Here is a 21166-nt window from a genome sequence, read left to right on the forward strand (position 1 = left end):
AGTTCAGATGCTACATCCAAGTCGATAGTATACACAATCTAAAAGTATATATCGTCGCCCTAACTGAAAAGACAGTAATCGAATAATCTACATACGTCTGGTTGGTATAAAGAATGTAAATTCACGATAATATAATAAGAATTCTACTTAGAAGGCAACAAAAGTTCGGTTGCTTGTAAGTCCTCGCTCCGTACGATGATAACTTGGCAAATTTTGAACTCAGCTTCTTCTGTTTACCAATTAGTGGACACAGTACAGTTAAGAGTTATTGGGTTGGCAACTATGTGATTGAAGATTTTGTCGATAGGTGGCATTGACAAAATCCGCAAATCACATAGTTGCCAACCCAATAGAGCGACAATACGTGTCGACTCGAATGCGCATCGTGTTAAATGCTTCATTGAAAAGTTCAGCTCTAGCGTGGTACCTGGACTGCGAAATATTCGACTAGAATAACATTTTCTAGGGATTTTTGAGGTCGCTGGAGCCAAAAATGAGAGTCGTGTTTACGGAAATGAGGCAAATAATTTTCAATAGAAGATTGTAGTCAACCTGAGGATGTGCCATTAGGTTTGTATTATGTTTTATTTTCCATGAGGCGGTTAGAACGTGATCATACAGACATCGCTAAAAGCGTTGGCATTATGGCTGTGCCATCGTTTGCTTTGCCGCTTACCGCTTACCACTCTGTATGATCACGGCCTTACGCGGATTTCTATAGGTAAAACGTTCGTCCAGCGAATTTTCAAACCGTGAAAAATGATCCTCGTTTTCTAAGACACGTTCGCATAACAAATTTTACAGTTCCGATACTATCCACAAATTATAACAAAAATACGAAATGACGTGCTTCTGATAGCTCAGACATAGACTTCGTTGTTCGATATCGCGCAAGAGTAGATCGTCGGTTTACGTTGTAATTCCATTTCGAAATGTTGCACGCGATTGTGCGAAATTACCAACGCAGGACTGCCATCTGTTGCATTACGAATATCTGTTCAACTTTACACAAAACGCTCTGAGATGCTTAGAGATAACAAGTTTAGATGTCGACTAATTGACTAACAAACTGAGATGTATTCTAGTCGAAAGGACAATAGCAAGTAAGAATATGGTCTTGACGGCGATATTTATACGAAAATGTTGACGAGTATTGGCCGTTCTCCACTAACGGTTGCTCGAGGGTGGAGTTGGCAAAACTTTTCCCGTGTTTTATCGCAGTGAGCAATAACCCTAAGAAACTTCTCGACTTTTAAAATGTTTGTAACAATGGACTGCAAAAAATGCTAAATTTTATGGCAGTTCTTTAGGATTATTATGGACCTGAGTTGATATGTCTTGACAGCTGGTGGTCATCTTGATTGAGTGATGTTTTATGACAAGATTGCGGGTGTAACAGCTGTTATTATTTGTTATTATTGATTTTGTTTATCATCTGACCTTGTGCTGATTGCATTTATTTTAAGAATTACTAAAACACTTTGTCAAAATGACTGCTCATGGTAGGCAAGACAGAGTACAAATTTTTCTCAGAAAGTAAAAGAGCAAACTAAAAGTAAATACCGAAAAATATATTGTATACATGTTTTAGAAAAATTCAGAAATTATGAAGCCATACGATAGATAGATAGACTGGTAGATTTAGTCTTAACGTCGCGAATCCTTTGCATCAACTCCTGACCAGTATCAATATAACTTGCTGACGCAAGTAAGAACCCATATCTGATGATCTTCATGACCAAGGAATTGATTCTCCTCGACTTGTCCATCGGTGATAGTCGTTTAACCATTGCCGGACTGCTTCAGCAAATCAACGACCAAGTAAACACCAGACTTTGTGGGAACGCCCTCTTACGCTGTGTCGACGAAACTTTCAAGGGCCTATACGCTTCTATATCACTCTTTCTGATTTTGCTTGCAAAATATACTAGTAAAGTTTTTGGGGGAAAAACTGGGACGCCCTGTATATCGAAAAATGTAATCGCTAGGCTGCGCACGAAGAAGATCGTATTTAATGTCTGAAGTCTATAGTAAGGACATTGATGTTGAAATTCTCGACGATTTGAGTACAGTCTATAGAACCACTGAATACTTTATGAGCAAGTAGGAATTGATTTATTCTTTTAAATTGCGATGATGTAAGTCCAAGATCAACAAGTTAATCAACAAGTTAATAAACAAGTTATGGACCCATAACCGTACGACATGTAGAAGGCAAGTGTCTATCGCAGTATTTGCCGGCTACACGCAGGAGTCTGTGGTGAACCCGCTCAAGAAAAGCAATACGAGTGGCGAGATACGGTGGCCAAATTATGAGTCGATATTCCAATATGAGAAACCTTAAAGCGTTTATTTTTCGAAGGAACTTTTAGAATTCAATTATTAGGTTGGTAACTAGGCGATTGGGAATTTTGTCATTAGGTGGTAATACCAACCTAATAGATTCAATACCCTGCAACTGTAGAGTTAGACGTTCAGTATAAATGTTAAGAAGGTGGAAATAATAATAGCGAGATATTGAACTAAAGGAGGTGAGCTCGTGATCATTGAATTAAATCAGTAGACTAATATCTATGTATTTATGTAAATTTTAAGTATGCAGAAATAAAGGTTTGAAAGAATCTTATTGTAAACTGCTATTATTTGACGAGCAATCATAGACAATGGGAAGGAAACAATGAATTTCTATTGTATCAGCTGTATATCGTCTTACAGTGTGAAATAAACAAAAGTCTACCGTTTTTGCTCCTGTTTATCGAAATATTGAAAGAGCACTTGAATCTGGTGAATGTTTCAACCCGCTTGCAAAATACTCGAGCTCGTCACTAGCAATGTCAGTTATGCTGATTGACAGCTGCATTCATTATGCTCACACTGCGTGAAGATTTATTTGATGACGCCACTATTCAATTTGTTTCGACATGCTTTTGCAAATAAAGAAACCGTAATATGTTCCGTCTAATTTACGTGTCTCTTATCGATGAACATCGACTATAAAAAAAGCAAGTGAAATATAATTGCCTCGCTATCTGTTACGTCGACATGTCCAGCGATGTTTCAACGAAGGAAAATGTTCAATGTTACGCGTTAGGTTTTGCCAAAGAACCACTTCTGAATTTCTAGATTTTTCACAGGAAAATTAACAGAAAGGTTCTCAAATATTATTTAAAATATTATTATTCGTAATAATAAAAATCAGCTTTGTTATATGTCTTCCCTATAATTTCGTATTAATTTCCTATTATTTAATTACTAAGATAGAGTACACTCTTACCATATGAAATTTCATTCATTCAAATACGAATTAAGATCGATTACCAGATTCTTCAAATATCTATGGACTTCGTATGCTCTTGGCTGCTAACCTCCAAAATTCACATAATTTTTTTCCACCTAAGTTACCGCATAGAGTTTCGAATATCCTGAATACTTCAGCGTGAAAAGCCACCTCTTCGTTACCATTTTTATCGTCTTTGTCGTAACGAAACCCTTTCGTTGTATCGGTACGTTTAATATTGGCTTGGCAACTAAGTGATTGCGGATTTTGTCAATACCACCTAGTGACAAAACCTACAACCACTTAGTTGCTAACCTAATATATCCGATGCTGTTGTCAGCATCGAAGGACTCTACGTGCTTCAGATAATTTTCGATACCCTGTTTTCATTTGCTATCGTGTGGCTTTTCCAGCACCGCGTCACGGTGTTTTAATTATATTTAATTATATTTTTAATTATATTTTCCAGTGTTTTAATTATATCGTATCTTGTTCCGGTAGTTGCAACGCTATTAGTTTCATACTAAACTCCCATAATGAAAGTTCACTCGTTCGAATAAAGCAACGAGTACATGGCGTATAAACGCTGATAAAGTTTGTACATATTTGAAACGGAGAAAGGCTTAGGTTAGTGGAAAATGTTACGCGCCGATGATAGAACGTTCGAATGTTGCTGTGTTCGGATAAAGGTGGCTCTGTCCTACTTTAACATTTTACCGACCGATAGCCTATTAATCGGCTTTTTGTCGCCGACGCTCACTATCCGATAGACTACTAGTCGGCTTTTTGTCGCCAACGCTCACTAACCGATAGACTATTAATCGGCTTTTTGTCGCCGACAATCTTTCTCATTATTTGAACAGTAATTTGTTATTTAGTACTAAGGTACCTTGCTCAGTTGCGTTAGTTGCGTTGCTTTGTAAGTTCTCACAGTTTTATACCAATTCGAAAAACGTACCGTTCGCGATGAACGAAAAGAATGGTATTGGAGAGTCTAAACCGAAACAGAGCCGGTGCCAGGGAGAATCTGCGCCTGCGATGCCGGTCGGACACAATATTGCACACGTTAATACGTATCTTGCGTATAGTGAAATCAGAGTGAACACGCGTTGTATCGAGCGTTGAAGAAAAAAATAGAAAAAATACAAATATACTTGGAAAGTTGGGAAAAGGCGCGGAGGTGTTGGAAAAATCGCAAAAACCTACAACATTGGAAGATGTATAATTAATGAACATGAAAAACAGGAACCTGTAATTGAAAATTACACAAGCGTTTCAACAAGTGGAAAAACTTGAATGGAATTGTGAAATAAATACCCGCGGTCTGCTGTATAGTAATAGCTTTCTTAGAACGGCAATAAAGAACAGAAACGCGTAAATGAAAATTACTCGACTGTTTCAAAAAATATATATAAAATGTTTTTTGAAATTTGAGCAAATATTATCATCGATAATTTCAGTTCTGATGTTGGAAAGGAGGAGATGGATAGACAAAGCTTATTTTGAAATGTTTATGGCATTTCGAAGACGACTTAAAAAATGATCTGTTGCACAAACAGGCTATAATTTAACGTAGTTCAGTATATTAACGAAATTTGCTTTAGCGGCAAAAAGCAGGTAGAATTTGTAAATAATTTAGAAAGCATTTTACGCCCACATTATATCGTATTCTTTACGATTGTTCCTGTATTATCGATTTTGAAATATAAAGAGGCGCGTGGTTTCTATTGGCGAAAAATTCTCTCGTCCGAACAGTTACGTGACCCCATTAATTCCCATACTGGAACTTCCATTCTATCGTTCCATTAAAATCTTTGATTCTTTTTTTTTTTTTTAACATTCTATTAATACACTTTTTACTGTTTAACATTTTTCCTCTTTTTTTTTTTTATTTCGTTATCAAATACGTTACATCTGACGATACATTTGCAATTCATATCTTCGTTCTTCGTTCCTTTAACACGAGCTATTATATCTGGCAAAAAAGAGCGCAGCGTGCAACGTAGTGTAAAAGCTTGAGCTATTATTCTGCTTGAGTTAAAGTATAACGGAATACTAGATGAAAAATGTGGTATAATAAAGCAATGTATCAAGAGGAATAATAGCGACGGTGATATCGTAATTATCGTCTGTAATTTATGATTACTGAAATAACTGTGTATATACGCGATTACTTGTACCTGTGTTATTTTAATTCACCGCGTGATTAAAAATACATTTGCTTCGCTATAGAATAAAAGAGGAAACTAAGGTGAAACTGGTGCTGACATATATCGGATTCTAACGTAAATTCATCCTATTTTTAAACATATCAGGTTGTTCGAAAAGTTTCTTTCGTTTTATGAACAAATAATAGACTTTTATATTATTTTGCCAAATTACGTATGACCCGTTTTGTTCTGTTGAGATAAGCACCGTGACATTTCACAGACTTGCTTTCGCGTTTCTATGAAGGTGCATTGTTGTGAAAAACACGTTTGCGAAAGAAAAACATTTTTCCGACAACCTAATACATTCATACATATTTTCTTTTTCTTTTTTTTTTTTTCGTTGTATAAAAATTGTATCAAATTAAACGATCTTGTAACTTGGTGTTTAAGATTTCTCGGCTTTCCAGCAAACATTGGATGCTAACGTACCTAGTTTTCTTTTTATACATATCGTACAAGACGGATTTATATCACGTGGCGATATAATTTCAGGAAAATGTATATTTTTATATAAATAATTAAAATACAAGTGCTGGGGCAAAATTCAATTTTCACCACTACCAACGTCCATTATCTCTCGCATCGTATTTCTACTTCGCTTTTATGTCCCCGAAATTACTACTCGCGACCGATGATGTTGTACTTAAAAACTGACCACCATATTTCACCTCGACACTCGAAAACAACTTGAAATTTCAAGCATCGTACGAGTATCTTCGTGCAAATTGAAATTACCGAGGAATTATCATAAAAATGACCTCGTACCTTGTTTGATTTATGGTCGATGCGAATGTCGATGTTGCACCTGTCCAACGATAAAATGTATCTACACTCGATCATGAGCATCGGCCAGTGAAATCAAGCGGAACCAGTCGTCTTGTAAGCGGATTTTTACCACGCTCTTGTTTATAACAACCACAGTTGAAATAAGGAAAATTATAGAATCGAAGCAGAGGATTTTTCCTAAAAGTAGATTTGCCACTTTGTTTTGAAATAATTTTCAAATCAAACGGCATACAGATACCGGCACGTTTTTATTTGTATTTTGTATCGATAGTTTGTCGAGTTATTTAAATGCGCTATCCACGTAGAGACATTTCAGAAAATTGCATTTTCCTCGTCCTCTTTCGTTCGATTAAAAATATCGTCTGCTACTTTATCGCAGAAAGCTATCAAGGAAATTCCTCGTACAATCGCAATTACAAACAGCTAAAACAGCTAAGTAGAAAACTATATTGGAAAGAATAAAACTGGCAGAAAGAAACAGTGGAAAATCAGGAAAACAAACAAGCTTTGTATATATCAATGAGGCAGATCTATGGCAAATATGTGGCAGGAAAAAGCCAGAACCGACAGAACGCGTGCTGAAACACTGTTCAACATGTAGCAAATCCAAACCGAAAATATATACAACTGTGGCGACACATGAGTCATAGGACGAGGCGAAGCGAGAGCGACTCATGTTGTTGTTGTGCCTCGGATCACGGATACCACTTACACACGCGAAATTAGAGCTACAATATCTCTAGGCAAAAACAATGTCGCCGTTGAGGGCAACCGTCGTTCCAAAACGAATTTGAATCTTATAAGCGGACACGATCGCGAGCGATATCATTGTCGAGCGATTACAGAGTTATTTTCTGAATTATTATTAGCGAACTATTATCGAGTCATCCTCGAGCGGTCTATTCTATCTGCTTGAATACTTTGTACGAACGTCTATTGACGGTATCGATTATGTTTATACCTAAATTATTTATTCTAAATAAACTTGACGGTTGCAGCAGCGATCATTCTCATGTTAGAGATATCGACCCATTGCATCATGCGCCACACAAATAAAAAGAACAGGAAAATTATGAAAGTGAACTTGGAAGAGAATGTAAAAAGTGTAAGAAGAAGTTCGTACAGAGCGCAGTGAAAATTAGAGTAATTTGTTTGAAGTAGCGAGATAGCATAACAATTTCGTCTAAAACGATGCAATGTAAATTAGATATTAGGAAATGAGGAAAAAGACTGAACGACATGGAAGAGAAATCGATGTTGCAGCAAGGAACATTGTTGCTTATATGTTTTTCCATGTTTTTTTTTAATTACCTTTGTTACTTATATTTACCTTTTTATTTGTATATTTGTAGCTCGTTTATCACGTAAACTTACGAAAGCCTAACGCAACAATAATAATAAGAATATATACTACATAATAAAAAGAATAATGTAACATTTGATTTGGTAACAGGCTGTATAACGTAACGTCAGCTATCTAAGGAATGAAAACACTTGGAGACTACAAATATTTGATCGTTCGAGAAATGAAATAGTGGTGGAGAGCTAAGAAGAGGCCACATTTGCATATTTATTACGGACTAGGAATTTTTATGGAAATTTACTTTACGAGCGCAACCAAAGAAGTTGAACTACTGATTCGATAAACTATCGATACAAAATATGTAAATCTATTGCCTATTATAAAACAGCTCGTGAGAAAACTAGCGCGATTAGCCTGTGGTGAAACAACAATCCCAATTTTACGACCCATGTAGCTTCTACTCTACAAGAATAGAAAAAAAGCTTTGGCGAAATTGACCGTTTAGATGACGAATTCTCATTAACGAAATCTCTGAAGAACGATCGGAAGGCGGAAAACGATCGTTCGAATTCGCTGAGATAAAACGAGCCAATCTTTTTATTATTTTTGTCCCTGTGTGTTGCGGCCGTGTTAAATAACGTTGTAGGACAAGTCTCCCTCTTCGTTTCTGTTATATTTCTCTCGACCATCTGTTTCGCACCTGCCTCGACCCAAATCGCTGAGAAACACGATCGAGTTAATGTCCAGGATCCACTGCTTCCTTTTGCTCTTCCTTCTTCGTTCCTCGTCTTCGTTTTTCGGTTGCTTCCGTGATTCGTTCGATAGTTCTGGCTTCAGAGGATCGCGCCATGTACAATCCCCGTGTTGCAATTACATTCGATACGTGCGACCAAGTTTTTTTAACGAATTTTCATTTACATTAATTTTCCTCTCGCCTTAGCAACGAGAAGAATTCGTAGCGTTTGAAGAAAATATTTGCTGTAGAATTGAAACGAGCTACCGTGTATACAGTAACGACCTTTTCTCATAGGATAAAGTAATTAGGGAAAAGAGCAACCCAGTAGACATTAACACTTTACCGATCGATAGTCTATTAATCGGCTTTTTGTCGCCGACAATCTTCCTCATTATTTGAGCAGTAATTTGTTATTTAGTACTAAGGTACCTTGCTCAGTTGCGTCAGTTGCGTTGCTTTGTAAGCTCCAACAGTTTTACACCAATTTGAAAAACGTACCGTTCGCAATAAACGAAAAGAATGGTATTGGAGAGTCTAAACCGAAACAGTGTTGAATCGCTAGCGGTCGGTAAAGTGTTAATAGAATCGTCTGTCGATCGGTAAATATCGCTCGGCTTTTGTTTCAACATACCACGTAAATATCTATTGGGTTGGTAACTAAGTGATTGCGGGTCTTGTCATTAGGTGGTATTGACAAAATCCGCAATCACTTAGTTGCCAACGCAATACTATGTTTCGAAGAAGATTATGCTGCAACGTCCGTAAAAATGTTTGCTGCCGTTTGATATTGGCAATGTGTTGCAATAAAAAAAAGTGTTTTGTTCAACATATAGGGGTAAGATAGGGTGTTTGTATGGAGTTTGCAATTTTCTTATCTCGGCAGATAAGCACAACACATATGAAACAATAAGATAGGCACAAGTATGAAAGTATATATGAAACAATGTAGAAAAACGGACCCAAAGTGGATTAAACGTTGTACTTGATCGGGAAAATGAAAGCTTAGGAATGTTGCCGCCGATTACCTTACGGAGACCTCAAACGATCGTTTATGCGATATTTTCTCGTATAGCGATATAATAATACACAAATAACGAAGAAATATTTTCCTTAAGAGATTTCTTCCTCATTTTTCCTAAATCATTAATCATAGTTAAATGTATCCTTGGAATTTAATGGGCTGTTGGCGCGATAAAAAGCGCGAAGAAGAAGACAAGATTGCCGGTGTGTTATCTTTTAATACGCGAGCGAACAAAACGGATGCGTAGTCAGATACAGATCTACGCAATGTCTGATGTACACGTCGTTTCATTTGTAACATCTAATTAGCAACACGATCGCATCTTCCTACGCCAACAAAATCTCGTAAAACGTATTTTAATCCACGTGGTCGCGTTTTCTTTCCTTTGTTTTTCCCCCTTTTTTCATCAATTCAATTAAAAAAATAAAATCAAAGACACTTTTTCAAGTTCAAATAATTCTCTTTTTTTTTTACGTCGCTTCTATCGTCTCTGTATTGGCTCCATCGCGTTTTTTTTTTTTTTTTTGCTTATATTCCTGTTGTCTGAGTAAAAAAACACGATGACTGTAATAGTCGACTTCCGTACGTTCGCGTTACAGCTATACGAACAATCGTTTGAACTAGGAAAGAAGAATTAAGTTCCATTAATCATGTCTCCTCTCCTTTTATCTGCACTTTGATCTCACGGTTACCAGGCAGAAAACAATTGCTTTACCAAAGGTTTCCTCGCCTTACCACCACTATCTTCCATGAATTGTCCTTTCTTTTGTTTTTTCTTCTTAAAATTCCTAATCGTTACTGCTCGAAGCAACAACCTTTTACGTTCGACCAGACGAGCCGAGCAAACTGCTTGGAGCAAATTCAGGACAGACACCACAGGCGCAAGGATCCGCCACGCTTGTAATATCTTCCGATCGGAGAAAGAGAACTGTGTACTGTATATGTTGCGTCTTGTTATAGCTTTGTTTGTGTGCCTGGGAAAACAAGTTAATGTCTGCTCGGCTGTCGCTGTACGTATCACGCTGTCGTGTCGGTGAAGCATCAAAGCAACAGCTACAGGAAAAATTGCATTCGAATTTGACGTATTTACGCGAGACGTTAATGTTTATTACAGGCGCAACGCAGATAAAACAAAGTAAATATCTATTTTGTTGTTTAACGCTTTAACTGCCACGTGGGTCATATACGACCCATCACGGTTTCTCCTGTGACGCCACGGTGGTCATTGGTGACCGGAGCGCTTCAACTTCTTACAATTGTAAAAATTGAATGAAAATTGACAGTTAGGGCATTTTGAATATAACCGATAAATAGAAGATAATTTGAAATGAAAAGTGCCCCATTGAACGATTAAACATTTTTATTAGGACATCAATAAAAAAAATGAGAAGAAATCTTGCAGCTAACGGTGCACTGTGTTAAAACACTTTGAACATAAACGTGGCTCATCGATACGATCTGGACAATAGGTGGCCACCTTTTTCCTCCGATTCTTAGCAATTTTTGATCCTAATTGTTTAACATTTTTTTATACCACTCTCTGCAAAATTTTCGTGCCAGGTACGCTTGCCCTTCTTTCTTCTGCATTTCGTGTGGCAATCTTTGTCGAATAAGTATATTTGACTGCTCTGGTGAATGGCACTGTGTAAGGTGCATTGCCAGTGCCATTCTAAAATCTGATACCTTGATTTTTGTTTTTGTTGCTTGTTTAGAGAGTATCATCGCGTTTGAAATTGATGTATTTAACAATAACTCTGAAGCTAATTTTATATACCACTCGAGGGTTCTTCTGCGTGGTGTAGAATATGCCATCATTTGATCTGATAAATGTACAGCACATTTTCCTCTGTTGTAATCTACTACTACCATTGGTTTATCACAAACATAATTTTCTTTGCAGACCTCTACCATTTCAGCCGAATGTTTCGTCGAAATCATAAAAATAATCATAATACAGTTTACTAATATCTTCCACACGTTTCAATAATATATTCTGCACGTTTTGCTCACGACGAAATAACGAAAGCGAATGGTTTGTTGAAATAAACGAAGCCTTGTTAGAATATGTTGCTATCAGTTGTTACCAAGGCGCCACGATGGTCACCAGTGACCACCAATAGGATAAACGGTCCATTGGGGAAGAATGTTGTCTTACATCATTGCCATTATATGCTTTGAATAATAAAAATACTCCCGTGGCGTCCTCAGCGAAACATTTGATTTCGGCGTGGCAGTCAAAGAGTTAACGTGTTTCCTTGCTAAAAAAAAAAATATTACGAAAGAGAAATTAGCGAATATGACATCGCATCCCATAGGGTCTGTGACGTGTCTTCTATAAAATATGGCAAACTTTGTCGCTTTTCTTCCTCTTTCTTTTTTTCATTTTTCTTGATTTTGCGCGAGAAAAATTGAAAACTGTTTTTATTTCTCGTAATAGGTACGCAACCGTGTTATTATAATAAAAGAACGCGTCGTTTCAATAGCTACGAAATCAAAGTAATTGGCTCTTAATCAAAAAGCTCGACGTTTCTGCTGAATTTACGCGCAGATAAAAACACCAGCTACTCCATAATGATCGACGTTTATAGATGCCAGTCGTTTTATCGCGTATTAACTTTTAAAGGGAAGCTTCGTCATGCACGATAGCCCGCGCGAAGGAAACAACAGTCGTCCTTTGGCGACATGTAATTCCCATTTCTAATATTCTAACCAATTTATACTCTATCGAAAATAACTGCACCTCCGTACAATTTCATTTATCGAATCCAGTTCTTCAAATTGTTGCGCGTACGGCTAAAGCCGAATCCGCACTCGATGAAAGCAGCCTTCGTCCGCCGCGTTGGCCCAAAGTGTAAATTCGGCTTAAGGTAAAATAAACAAACCTACACCTGGTCAGTGGGAAGAATTAATACGCTACATCAGCCTTCGCGATCTATGCAACAGAAACAAACACACGACTCGATACAGCCACGTACCTTGATGAAACAGTCGTTGAAGGACAAATTGTGCCTGAGAGAGTTCTGCCATCTGCGAGTATCCTTGCGATAATAGGGGAACCGATCGGCGATAAACTTGTAGATCTCAGCCAGAGGCAACATCTTATCCCTCGACGACCAGATCGCCATCGCTGTCAACGAAATATACGAATATGGCGGCTTCTGGTCGCCGTAAGTATCCCTCGATGGTCGAGGCATCTTCCAGCCAACAGTTCCTCGCCTCGATCTCTTCAGAACACTTACACACCGCGAGTTTCGCCTACTTTTCTCATCGAACGAGTTTTTTTTTTTTTTTTTTTTATTCTCTTCTTTCTTCCTTCTGTCACATTTTTCTCTCACTTCTCATCTTTTCCTTCCTTGACACTCTTCGCGCGCGGACACACTGCTGCGTCTTCGGAGTGTCGCGTATAATTCCAATGGCGTTTTCGATGGTTATTACCTTGGCTCGATGGCAGTCATTTTAGACACTGGCTGGTGCTGGCGACGATCGATGACGGGGCTCACAGGCGTCCTAGGAAACGACAAGAAACGTATTCGTTAGGAAACATTTGGAAACTTAGACGCGACGTTCGAGGGGAAAATTCCGATGATTATTTATACATGTTCTATCGACAGCAACGATATTTAAACTTCTCATCTTAGTTAGCAGCTGTAGAAAGAACTAGTTGATTTAGGTGAATTCGTTTCAGAAGGAAATAATAGATGCACATTTTTCGTTATAAATTATTTTATCGAATTACGTACGATTCATCTTGTTCGCAGCATGATTCAACGAAATAATACGAAGGAAAAAATGTGCGTCGGTTATTTCCATCCAAAGCGAAAGAAACTTTCGGGATGACACAATGTCGCGTATAAAAATCAAATAAACTGATGCATATTTTTGATTGGTCGCGAAGGTTCTCCTATCGAAATCAAATGCTAGGTTCTCGGAGAAGAAAAAGTTGCCGAAATTCTCGCGCCTCGGAGTAATTAACTGGCAACGTAAATAAAAACCAGTGTACCTAATCAACGTTGAAAAGCAGACACGTTCGTTGGTATAATAAATCGTGTTCGTACAAGCAGCCTTAGGAAATCACAAGTCAGTCGAATAGAACGAAATGATACGTCGAATAAAACGATCTGAATCGACCTAAATCTAGTTAATCATACACCGAGAGAAATGACCACGAATGAAACCTTATCGCAATCGGTATACACATTTGTCACTTTCGTTAGTGGAAAGTTTTTGCTGGATAGCTACGTATATTTGCGCTCCTGTGTATACTTGGACTACGTACGTGTAAAAATCGATCGAGAATATACATAGGGTCGTTCGATAAATTTCATAAATTTTTATCTCAGCAGCTGCTTCGTCGAGTCCCACGTTTTTTTGTGAAAGAAAAGCAGGATTACATCCTGGAAATTGTTTCATGATATGTCATACGCTTAAAAATTAGAAAGTACAACAATAGCGTGAATAAAACTGGAATTTAAGTGAATTCCTTTCTTCCTTTATTTATTTAAATTGCCTTATTTTCTAGTTCATGTAAATTTCAAATAAAACGCTTGAAAGCGTTGCGAGCTACTGATAACGAAATTGAAATAAAATTCCGAGTGCAAAGGGTTAAGGTCCTAAGCGTAGAATCTTCGAATTTATAAAAGAAATCGTGCGATCGAAAATTATATCTATCGAATGCCTTCGTGTGGAACAAAAAAATAGAATTCGAAAGTTGAAACGATAGAATCAACGATAAAACGAAATATCTTCTTTCGCTCAGTGCCAACTGCGCTATCTCTCCTTCGAACGAAACATCGAAACTGTAGCCACTGGCGTTAGATTCCCAGAAGAAATAAGATTCGAATGCAACTTACGTGTTTACGTGACAAGCACACATTAGGGATCCTATCGTATAATAAATTAAACGCGTTTTGACGGTTCTTAATTACCGTTTGCCTACGTATTTCACTTGTTTCAAATTCCACACACTTGTCCAGCCACCAAACATATTTACAAGTATCATTCGCGGTTAAAGTTGCTAGGATCTTCTCTTTACAAGTCTGTTTACGTCTTTTTTCAATTTACCACGACTGCTTGAAAAGCCTGAGATAATCTGATTCGAAATTTAGCTATTAAAGTTGTCATGTTTCAGTTCGATAACAATTTATTTGGAAACTAAGTGCCAACTCACTTAGTTGCCAACCCAATAATCAGATGTACGATTTACTCGTTAGAAAAAGCGTCCAGTGAGTAACATACCACTGTTTCCACATGCCTCTTATCATGCGCGCAAATTAATAATTTACCGACCGATAACTGATTAATCGGGTTTTTGTCACCGACGCTTACCGACCTATAACCTACCCATAGTTAATCGGTTGCCATGGCGATAAACGATCCTTCTCATTATATGAGCAGTAATTTGTTATTTAGTACTAAGGTACCTTGCTCAGTTGCGTTAGTTGCGTTGCTTTGTAAGCTCTCACAGTTTTATACCAATTTGACGGTCAGTAAAGCGTTAAAGGAAACGAAACATAGCATAGATGTTCACGCGGAACGAACGTAACGAACGCAGCTGTCGATTAAATGCGACTGTCATCGCTAGAGAGCAGGTCGAGTAGTGTTTGCAAGTAGTTCAAAGTATTGAAACATTGGCTGGCTGGAACTGTCGAAAGCGTTCGCCGAATATCTTTCCATCGTCCATACGGTGGTTAGGAATACAAACATTTGGCGATTTTTCTTTTTACGAATCGCGCTACCATAAGTTTTTTTTAATGCTGTTCTTGGCCGGCCTTTGTTGTCCGCAGACTATTTGCCCTTTTTCTCATAGTTGTCTCGTTTAGTCTTCCGCCTTCTTTCGCCGCGGCAAAACGGCCGAGAACATCTTTCGGTCTGTGAATTCTCGGAAATACGATCCTCCCAACCTAACCCTCCTCCGAGCGTTTCTCATGAATCATAGTGTTTCAATGACGATGCCTGTTACACGGTTTAACAAAACGCTAGACGTAGCGTGATTTCTCTCTCTGGGATCCCCTTTGTTTCGCTAAAATCCTAATATACAAATATCGATCTCGCGTTATTTCGATCGGTTTTTAAAAACGGCCGTGGTTCTCCATCTTTTCTGCATCATGGTCCACCCGAACGTCTCATTGATCATAGTGAAGCAGCTTGTTATTTCTGAAATGGCTAGCTATCCGTGTTTAGTATAAACACAAGCAGATGATACGCGCAAAATAGATAAATCTGTTTTTCGTTTGAGCATCACCGACGAATACAAATTTTGAAAATATGCCAGATGTTTGTGTATCTTCAATCGTCAGAGGAACCTAATACGATTGTAGCGAATCGTTCGTTTTGTCTGGACGAGAAGCGCAACTTTTGAGCAATCGGAAAATTATTGGGTTGGCAACTAAGTGATTGCGGATTTTGTCATTGGGTGGTATTGACAAAAGCCGCAGTCACTTAGTTGCCAACCCAATAGAAACACAAAGAAAGACGACTGTTTGACGCTACATCGGCGATGAAAATAAATGAAACGTAATTTTTTAATCGACGCGAAAAAAAGTAGTCGACAATTTTCCACGTTTCGAAACGCTTATACACTAAGCTGCCGTTAAGTAAAAAGAGAAATAATTCTTCCACAGTGTTGGTAACTAAATAATTGCGGATTTTGTCATTGAGTGCTAATGACAAACCAATAGAAAGTTTCCATGATTCATAAACGCACTTTTTGTAAATTCAGTCGTTAAACCTACACTGAGAAACGAGGTAAAAGAACGTCTTACGAACGTATGTCGTATGCATGCAGGGCCGGCGTGACCTTTTGCGGGGCCTGAATACACATTCAAATCTTACGTTTAAATTTTATAACGAGGAATTATTTATTTACAAATGCTGTTGCATATTATATATTTTTATAAGCAGTTTTTTTAAACAAATCCAAGTAATATTTTCTCGCATCCATAATTCGTTTTCAAGAGGCAAAAAATTCAATGAAAGTACAAAATCTGTAATCTTGTATGACTTTTGCAACGAACTATTCATGTAGTTTAATTTCTCTAAAAAGTACATTTCTATGAAAGTTCCTGGATTTTTATCTAAACTAGTTTCCAGGATATGAGAACTTTATGAAGTTACACTGAACTTTGATGATTTTTGTCTCTCAAAACGCGGGCCCGAGTTCCGGCGAACGCACTGATGACCTGCCTTGCGCCGGCCCTGTATGTACTCGTCCAATATAAATACGATAGATGGCAGAAGGCGTAAAAAGTCAGAAAACCGATAGATTTGGAGGATCGTGTTACCATGCAATCTCACTCTGTTCGTCGTGATATTCAGAATATCACGAAAGTGCAGGTTTACGGAATGTTCTCGCTGCAAACCACTTGGACGATGTTACGCTCTACTCGCGCATAACACGAAAACTATGCTACGCAGCAGTCACGTGTCGGTTTCTACTTGTATCAGCGCGTAGATTTACGGCCTGAAGCGACGACTCGCACTTACGAATCACCCGGTATGTCGCTGTATGTGTAATCGAACTTCGTTCTTGATTAAATACTCTTTTGCACAATTTCCCGTATTAAAACAGCCGTAAAAGAGGCAATCTGACGTGCAGATCGACGACTGGGTGGGAACAAGAAGAGCCACGCACCATTCGTGACCAGGAAAATTGCTGGGAATGAAATTAAAAATCGCAAAATCAACTTTTCCATCGGGAGAGGGGCAGAGGGCGCGCAGGGCGCGCGTTTAACGGGGTGTAATTGCGGGAAATAAAGTTTCGAATTGGCTGGATAAGATCGCGGTGTGACACACACGCGAATAACTTTCCTTATCGGCGATACACCGAGCCATTAACAATTAGCGATCGCGTGAAAACAGCCAGTCTACGTATGCCTATGTAACTACAGCGGCTACAAAAAGTATTTATACGTTACCCTTATTTTCCAGTGAAACGTTTTTTCCTTTTATTTCTTTTCATTAGGTTCCACGTTTTATTCCTTATCCCCATAGGTACTGTTCAAATTTTTCAAGTCGTATAACTTCAATTTTAATTTTCGAATGGCTTTTAGTTTGATCCTCCAGCAACAGCAAGAAGAAAATTCGAGGAAATTTAGCAACAATTTCTATCGTATGGAAACGTGAGGCAGAAGAAAACAAAGTTTATTTTGCTATGCTTCCGTGTTGCTGGAAACCAACAGATGAGAAGAACAAAACAGGTGGATAGTCGCAGTTAAGCAACTCTTCTGCCTCCAACGAACCTGATCTTCTTCTCTACCGCGAACGTTGCTCATAAGCAGATGAAGACATCGTCGTTAACGTCGTGACGTTCGAGGCAGAATGGTGACATTTCCATAAACGATCGTTTTTGGATGGAACGAGCGTGCAGAAGAAAGACGGAGCGGAAAGTCAATACGGAAAACCATTGAAGCAACTGTACGAAAATGATGGGCTGTCGTAAAGCAGTGGCAGCTTTTAAGGCAGTTCGCAGAACTGCACTGATCAGCAAGAAGCTGGCTTTCTGTCCAGACAATTCTCGGAACATTAGTTTAGCATCTCTGCAAACTGTACTCGTCACTACATTGCATTTAAAAAAAAGTTGCACTGTAACTTGGTTCAGCAACAACGAACGTGTGCGAATAGACGAGTTCCACGTTGCTGCATGATGCAACGCGGAACATCGTCGTTGCTTGCTTATCTTGAAAAATTATTCTTTCGTACCTTCTGTGATAAACTTTGCAAATTTATCTTAACGTACTTCGATGCTAAACAGATATCGATACTATATTTAATATGTCCCGTAGATACAACAACGATAAATATGGTAATTGTAGAGTGTGGAGGGACATTTTTCTTAACGTTGCCATGTTGCAGTAACTTCTCTTGTTAGATTTTTTTATAACATGTACCTAATAATTATAAATAATACAAGATTTATTACAGTCGGATCTAATTAGTGAGCGACGTACAAATACTTTTTTTAGCCACTATATCATTTTCCTAACGAGATACTATATCGTATGTAGGAAAGTGTCGAAAACTACCTGTAACATTCGCTCTATTTTCATAGAAAATTGCTTGGAAAAGCGTCGTTTTCTTGTTCGTATCGACTTGTTCGACTGGTTAATTACAAGCTGCGTGTTATGGAACACGCCGATATTATGCGTGCAACAGTTTCTACAATGAAGATTTTATTTATAACTTGTAGCCATCGAGTGTAAGTGCCTTGCTACGCTATAACACGTTAGTCAGAGTGGATCGTCTTGTAAACGATATTTGTTGGATCGTAAATAAAGAAAAGAGGAAGATGATACGAAGAAACTGGTTGTCGCAACCACTATGTGTTTTATATGTACCATATTTATATTATATTTGTATTAGTGATGTGTATAAGATCATATACTTGAGATAGTATAATATTTGAATTTATACGCAGTCAGACTGAATAACAGCGTGGAAATAGATCGCTTATCACGTTTAATAATTCGAAGCTCGTAATTGTTGTATTATTTTCTTATTAATTTTAATGCAGCGTTCTTCCTCATTGCTGTGTCATTTGCCGAGTTTCACGTGGTTCGGAAACATCGATTCTATTTCTGATTCCATGTTTTCTCACGATGCATGCCACATGACAACTTTGATTCTGATAATTTTCAGCCTGTATTATCATGCTTTTCTCTGCTGTGCGCAATTACCTCTTAAAACCCGATTTAGAACACGAAACTCTTTTCACACGGAATATTCAAACTTTATGGAATTGCTATGAAACGTATCTAACTGTTTGCTGTAGAACCTTGTTCATCATTTACTCGATTATTTCTTTTTGCTGTTCGATGTTCAAACTTCATGGAATTGCTATGAAACATATCTAACAGTTTGCTATAGAACCTTGTTCATCATTTACTTGATTATTCCATTTTACTGTTCAAACTTTATGGAATTTCTATGAAACATATCTAGCTGTTCGCTGTTCAAACTTTATAGAATAGCTATGAAACATATCTAGCTGTTCGCTGTAACGCCTTGTTCATCATTTACTTGATTATTCCATTTTGCTGTTCGATGTTCAAACTTTATGGAATTGCTATGAAACGTATCTAACTGTTTACTGTAGAACCTTGTTCATCATTTACTCGATTATTCTTTTTTGCTGTTCGATGTTCAAACTTTATGAAATTGCTATGAAACATATCTAGCTGTTCGCTGTTCAAACTTTGTGGAACAGCTATGAAACATATCTAGCTGTTCGCTGTTCAAACTTTGTGGAACAGCTATGAAACATATCTAGCTGTTCGTTGTAACGCCTTGTTCATCATTTACTTGATTATTCCATTTTGCTGTTCGATGTTCAAACTTTATGGAGTTGCTATGAAACGTATCTAACTGTTTACTGTAGAACCTTGTTCATCATTTACTCGATTATTCTTTTTTGCTGTTCGATGTTCAAACTTTATGGAATTGCTATGAAACATATCTAGCTGTTCGCTGTTCAAACTTTATAGAATAGCTATGAAACATATCTAGCTGTTCGCTGTAACGCCTTGTTCATCATTTACTTGATTATTCCATTTTGCTGTTCGATGTTCAAACTTTATGGAGTTGCTATGAAACGTATCTAACTGTTTACTGTAGAACCTTGTTCATCATTTACTCGATTATTCTTTTTTGCTGTTCGATGTTCAAACTTTATGAAATTGCTATGAAACATATCTAACTGTTCGCTGTTCAAACTTTGTGGAACAGCTATGAAACATATCTAGATGTTCGCTGTAACGCCTTGTTCATCATTTACTTGATTATTCCATTTTGCTGTTTGACGTTCAAACTTTATGGAATTGCTATGAAACGTATCTAACTGTTTGCTGTAGAACCTTGTTCATCATTTACTCGATTATTCTTTTTTGCTGTTCGATGTTCAAACTTTATGAAATTGCTATGAAACATATCTAGCTGTTCGCTGTTCAAACTTTGTGGAACAGCTATGAAACATATCTAGCTGTTCGTTGTAACGCCTTGTTCATCATTTACTTGATTATTCCATTTTGCTGTTCGATGTTCAAACTTTATGGAATTGCTATGAAACATATCTAGCTGTTCGCTGTTCAAACTTTGTGGAACAGCTATGAAACATATCTAGCTGTTCGTTGTAACGCCTTGTTCATCATTTACTTGATTATTCCATTTTGCTGTTCGATGTTCAAACTTTATGGAATTGCTATGAAACATATCTAGTTGTTCGCTGTTCAAACTTTGTGGAATTGCTATGAGACACATGTAACTCTTCGCTGTAGAACCTTGTTCATCATTTACTCGATTATTTCTTTTTCCTGTTCGATGTTCAAACTTTATGGAATTGCTATGAAACATATCTAGCTGTTTGCTGTTCAAACTTTATGGAATAGCTATGAAACATATCTAGCTGTTCGCTGTAACGCCTTGTTCATCATTTATTTGATTATTCCATTTTGCTGTTCGATGTTCAAACTTTATGGAGTCACTATGAAGCATATCTAGCTCTTCACTGTAGGACCTTGTTCATCATTTACTTGATTATTCCATTTTGCTGTTCGATGTTCAAACTTTATGGAATTGCTACGAAACGTATCTAACTGTTGGCTGTAGAACCTTGTTCCATTTTGAAGTTCGTGTTCAAGCAGTCTTTAGTTGCTACGGTGAAATAAAATGTATTAATTTTCTGACGAAATTCTCAGATAGATACGTTGTTCGATAAAAAATATTCATTTCAATTTACCCGGCGCAATGTCATAGCTTGTAAAATATAAAGTCGTAAATCGCCCCAAAATTAACAGAAACGTATCGGACGAGAAAAAAACTCGCAAAGAAATCAACGTAACTT

The 21166-nt window shown here is 37.6% G+C and overlaps 1 protein-coding gene across 5 annotated transcripts in view; it reads right to left on the reverse strand.

The window, feature by feature from the left end:
* Nucleotides 1-21166, reverse strand: part of LOC139995299 (uncharacterized) — a 40476-nt gene that overhangs the window by 7815 nt on the left and 11495 nt on the right. For 4 of the 5 annotated variants that reach the window (XM_072018651.1, XM_072018649.1, XM_072018650.1 and 1 more), the window contains exon 2: nt 12309-12840. In XM_072018651.1, coding sequence (XP_071874752.1) covers nt 12309-12527 — 219 coding nt within the window. In that variant the 5' untranslated portion in view covers nt 12528-12840. Of the gene's footprint in view, nt 1-12308; nt 12841-14753; nt 14848-21166 lie in introns of those variants that run through there. The other variant, XM_072018652.1, reaches the window with a different exon arrangement.

Source organism: Bombus fervidus, chromosome 15 (genome assembly GCF_041682495.2).
Source record: "Bombus fervidus isolate BK054 chromosome 15, iyBomFerv1, whole genome shotgun sequence".
Lineage (NCBI taxonomy): Eukaryota > Metazoa > Arthropoda > Insecta > Hymenoptera > Apidae > Bombus > Bombus fervidus.